We start from the raw sequence: 5,208 nt of genomic DNA on the forward strand, positions 1-5,208 counted from the left end.
ACCAGCCTTCTGGAGGCCTTCTGGAGTAAACAGCTAAAATAAATGCCCAGCTTGTGTGTGGATAGTGGGATTGTCTCCTCTGCTTTGTTACTGATTTCCTGGCTGTAATTTTTGACTGTCATTGCACGGGGCAATAAGGAAAGGCCTGGTCAGTGGGGTTGGAAGAACAACTCCTTCTCTGACTTGTGCAGCTGTGCTTGAAACCACGGTGCATCAGCTGAGGTGGACACCCTTTAAATTTCATTGTTTTGAGGTTGTTTATACAAGGTTAAAGCAATAAATCACCCATGTGACTGCTAACAGCACCTCCCCCCCCTCGTTTTTTTCCCCCTTAGGTGGCGGTGAAAGTCATTGACAAGAAAAGAGCCAAGAAGGACACCTATGTCACCAAGAACCTGCGGCGGGAAGGGCAGATCCAGCAGATGATCCGCCACCCGAACATTGCTCAGCTCCTGGATATCCTGGAGACCGAGAACAGCTACTACCTGGTCATGGAGCTGTGCCCTGGGGGCAACCTGATGCACAAGATCTACGAGAAGAAGAGGCTGGAGGAGCACGAGGCGCGCAAATACATCCGGCAGCTCATCCTGGCGGTGGAGCATCTCCACAGGGCGGGGGTGGTCCACAGGTAACCCCAGAAACTCCTCCCCCGGGGGAAGTTTGTATCAGGGGAGCGGTGTTTGGGCGTTCTGTTTGTGTTGCAGGGAGGCTTCCTTGTGAAAACTTGTTCCTGGGAGCATTTTGGTGGGGCTGTTCAGATGGCTTGTGTTTTAGATGTGAGAAGGCATCTGCAGAAAGCACTTTGGCAGGTTTGTGGCTTCGGGTGGGCCACACTGGAGACCTGCTGACTCCGTGTCCAGGAGGTGACCCTTTCCCTACACAAAGCAGTTGTTTTGCCTCTTCAAAGCTCTGTGCCAGCGTGAGCTGGTGAATCATTTTTGCTGTTCCTTTGAGAGGGTGGTTGTGTCTGCTGTTTTCCTGGTGGAAATACAGCGGTGTGGGGAGTCAGAAGATCACCTGGGCTCCAGGAGGGGGAACAGGACTCACCAGAGAGGAGCCTGGGGAGGGCTGATGAATCAGGAGTAGCTACCTCTGAAGTTCCTGAGCAAGCAGCAAGTGGAAGAGGCTGGGAGAGTGCAGGTGCAGGTGTCACACGTGGTGCCTTTCTCCACTCAGTGCTCTTGGCTGCTATGGAGACAGGAGGATGGTGGGCTGCATGAACCTTTGGTCCGAGCCAGAATGTCTCCTCTCCTGTTCTCAGGTGTATTTATAGGGCACTGTGCTAAGAAGGAGGCTCTGCTTGCTAAATTTGGGCCAGCTGGTGTTAAGTCTGGGCTCCCACACAGTTCCCATCTGATGCTGAGCAAGTTGTGTAGGCCCCATCCTTTCAGGGTTATGTAGGCAGGTTGCAGGAGCCAGACATCTGAATGCTTTTGAGGATCTGGGCCTTCCTTTCCTTTGGCTCCACTGACTCGTGGGGAGGATGGAGGGCTGTGCCATCACTGTGCAGGCAGCTCCTCCAGCTGTGCCCAGCTGTGTGCTGAGCTGTGCAGCTGGCTTGGTGGAACTCCACGTGCTCTGAAACCTGCTTTTTGTGTCTCTGTGTATATTCCCTGTGATCCAGCAGGGATAAGGTGCTGTGTGCCCCTGTGAGCCCAGGAGTGCTGTGGTCTTTATCTCAAGCCAAATTTCAGGTACCACTCTAATATAAATATTTGAGCAGCCTCCAGGTCTATTCTGCAGGTTCTCTATCAGCCACAAGACTGCTGATCTCTTTAAATTATTAACCCCCGCAGTCTGGGGCGTGGACAAGGAAGAGGCCTGTTTGTTGCTTTAAGGGATCAATTGCTATCTGGTATTTAGAGAGAGAGAGATGAAGGAAATGAGGTTTCTGAGATGAGCAGAGGAAAACACGCCAGGAGCAGATGAACATGTTTAGCTCTTAACAGCAGGACCGAGTTCAGCAGCAGCAGTTCCTCTCCCTGAAAAATTTGTAGTGGCCAAGGCACTTACAGGGGGTTGGCAGGCTTGGCTTCGATTCCTTTCCTTTTCAGAGAGGCTCCAAACCCACATTTTGTGCAAAAATAGCTTGTTCTGTAAGCGCAGGCTGGACTCAACAGGCTGTTGCAGTGGGAAGGACAGTGAGGCTTTGGGGCCCGAGGAGCCCGAGTTCCCATGCAGATGCTGCAGGTTTGGCCCTCCACTCTTCCCTCCCTGCTGTCTCTGAGCACCAGCACAGCTCCCAGACCCTGGAGGATCGGGGGTATGAGTGAGCAGGGGGAGGAAGCAGCTCTGAGAGCGCTGCCACGCTCTACCATGGTGTCGAATTAATCCTTGCCCCAGAGGCAACCACTCCATCCACGATGGTTCTCAGCTCACAGCACACAGAGCTGCTTCTTGGGAGGCTTCCACACGGTGAATGAGGGGGTCTGATTCTGCCTGAAGTGATGAAATTTGACAGAATCACAGACAGTGTATCTGCAAGGATTTTCTCTGGCTTAACCCATTCGATGTCTTGACCTGTTCTGCAAACCCAAGCATGTAGAGCCGTGTGGGGAGGCAGGAAAAACTCTGGTGGCGTGATCCAGATTCATTCCTGGCTCTCTGCGAGCAAGAGAGGGAGAAAGAATAATAATTATCCCAGGAGTTGTCCTTCAGCACCTCAGGCTTCCGACTGTGGCCGCTCTAAAAACAGACCACTCAATCAGCTACTGGAGAGTGGGGGGAAAAAAATATAGTGATTCATCCTGTCCCTGGTTGAAATGGCAGGGTGGTGGTTGTTGTTTTTGTTGTTATTTTTAAAGCAGGTAAAAATACCAGCACTTTCATGTGCAGGGTGATCTGTGGGTGTTTGCATTCGCTGCGTGGGGAGCAAACCTGGGCCAGAACTCGGGGCTGGTGTTTGTCTCTCCAAATGATTTCATCATTCACATTTTCACACTGAAAAGCGTTCCCTGGCTGTTTTATTGCAAAAAAAGGTCGGTGGGTTTGTCTGCATGATTCAGGGAATAATAGAGATGACTTACCCTGTTCTATAACTTAGGATGGAAAAAAAAACCCAAAACCTCAGATGAAATAAGTTGCATATAATTTGCTTACATTATTCCATGAATATTACTCAGAAATCTTCATGGCTTGCAGTCTTAGAGTGGCAGAAAAGCACTCTGATCTCTGGTTTTTGGACAAATCCAGGGATCCAGAATTCAGTGGAAATGCTTAAGAGGCACTGATGTGTGAAAAGCCTAAAATTAAAAAACCTTAGGAAACCTCATTTTACTTAGAGATGTAAAAGTACCTCCAGACTCATGTTTGGCCGTATAGATGTGTTTGAAATTGCAACTATTTCATGTGCTAAGACGGATGAAGAAGTTCCCGAGTGCAGAAGCTGCATCTTTGGTGAGGGCTTGTCCGGGCCTGAGAGCTCCTTGGGCTGCTTTGCTGAAAGCAAAATGCCACAAGTCCATATATAATTTCATGTAATCATTTGCGTTTCGTTCCCCCTATCAGGAGGGCTTGGCCGGTTGCTAAAAATATACTTGCAACAAAGCTCAGCTGTGAATCAGGTAGGAATATTTATCTTCGCCTCTTGACAGAGGAAAACAAACCCAAATGGCAGTATCTGGTGGAGCTTTCTCTTGGCAGAGGGTGTTTACACAGCCCTTCACGCTGTCAGAAAGCAGGATGAACAATAAGCCCTTGGGGAGCACAAGGACAGCAGAGAAAACGGAGTGAAAGCCTTTGGTGCTTGCCACTGCATCCCACAGGAAATTCTCAACAACCCCTTTTAAAGTCATTTTTAACAAAACCCAGTCCCATTCAGTGCAATTACTGTCAGGATGTCAAAGGCAGGAATTTAATAATGTATTGGTGGCAAAGATAGCTTTCTGTGTTTCCCCCTTTTTTTCCGTCCTCCTGGCAGCATATTTGTGCCTTCCACTGCCGTTTGGTGATTAAAAGCAGGTCAGGAGTTTGGAAGACTCAAAAAAAAGGCTCTGAGGTTCTGAGCAGAGTAAGGTGATGCCATACAATCCAGATGCTCAGGGTGGCACAGGATTCCTGCTCTGGTACCTGCTCCTTTGACATGTTGGCTTTGATAACTTCCATCCTGTTAATTTGAAGTGCCAGATGCTGCTGCAATATTTATGACAGATCCTGCACCACAGAACAAACTCCCCTTTTGAAGTGCAGAGCTGGTTTCTCTTTCTATTTTATGTCAGATTTCAAAGTTACCTTTGGGCATTCTCTTGGAGTGCTCTGGTGTAAACAAACCACACATCATCCTAGTGAAGACAGCAGACTGAATCCCTCTTTTACAGAGGCAGACACATGGAATTCAGGGATGTTACTGGCAGAAGGATCAGGTTCAGTAAGTGATATTTTGATAACAAACCCTTTGAAATGTATATTGACATATAAATGTGACGATGAACCCAAATCTCACCTCTGGCTCCTGCACAGGGCTACGAAATGGGCTTGTGGGTTGGTAGTTAAGGAGTGATTTTTTTTTTTTTTTTTGGTAGTGCTGTTGTGATTAAAAATAAGATGCAGGAGACAGCAGCCAACAACTTCTGTTTTGCAGCTGCTTGCTGGTAAAGCCTCCCTTCTCATCCTTCCTCCCCCAGACAAGAAATAAAGTGTGAAATGTAGAACTTCCATTTGCAGCCTGCTGCCTGCCACGGCACGGAATATAAACTGCTTTTGGGAGTGCACTTGTGTCCCTCACTGGCGGCACTGGATGAATTTGAGGTTTCCAAAGTGGTCTGAGAAGCTCTAAGCGAAGCCAGGGATATGGATCAGCCCCATCAACAAAGTCCCAGATGAACTTATCCCATAAAGATGGTGTGTTTTCAGACCCAGGGAGTGCTGCCTCTCTGCTGCCAGCTTCACAAAGCTGCAAAGGCCTAAATATCTGCTGATTCTCCACGCCGTGGGAATGCCTTGAGTGTCTTCGTTATTCCTAGATTTCACTAGCTTGTGCCATAGTTAGACACTCTCAGCATCATGGAAACAACTCCTCAGGAAAAGGTAGCATTTTTTTGTTCCTTTCCTATTTAATCACTGAGGGTATTTTTAAGTTCTTCAGCAATTAATGCTGAAAGTTTGCTTAAGGGGGAAAACAAATAAATAATCCTTTAGTCCTGTTGTGGGTGTTTTTTTTTTTGTGGTTTTTTTTTTTTTTTTTTTTTTTTTTTTTTTTTTTTTTTTTTT

At 47.7% G+C, this 5,208-nt stretch overlaps 1 protein-coding gene across 1 annotated transcript in view; it reads left to right on the plus strand.

The window, feature by feature from the left end:
* Positions 1 to 335: 335 nt before the first annotated feature.
* The window catches only part of HUNK (hormonally up-regulated Neu-associated kinase), a gene marked incomplete at its 5' end in the record, with an annotated part of 27,866 nt that continues 22,993 nt past the window's right edge, over positions 336 to 5,208 (plus strand). Inside the window, one exon of the mRNA XM_027908715.1 lies at positions 336 to 628. Coding sequence (XP_027764516.1) covers positions 336 to 628 — 293 coding nt within the window. The remainder of the gene's footprint in view (positions 629 to 5,208) is intronic.

Source organism: Empidonax traillii, unplaced genomic scaffold, assembly GCF_003031625.1.
Source record: "Empidonax traillii isolate 1590-97213 ecotype Southwest subspecies unplaced genomic scaffold, ASM303162v1 scaffold1819:size175429, whole genome shotgun sequence".
Lineage (NCBI taxonomy): Eukaryota > Metazoa > Chordata > Aves > Passeriformes > Tyrannidae > Empidonax > Empidonax traillii.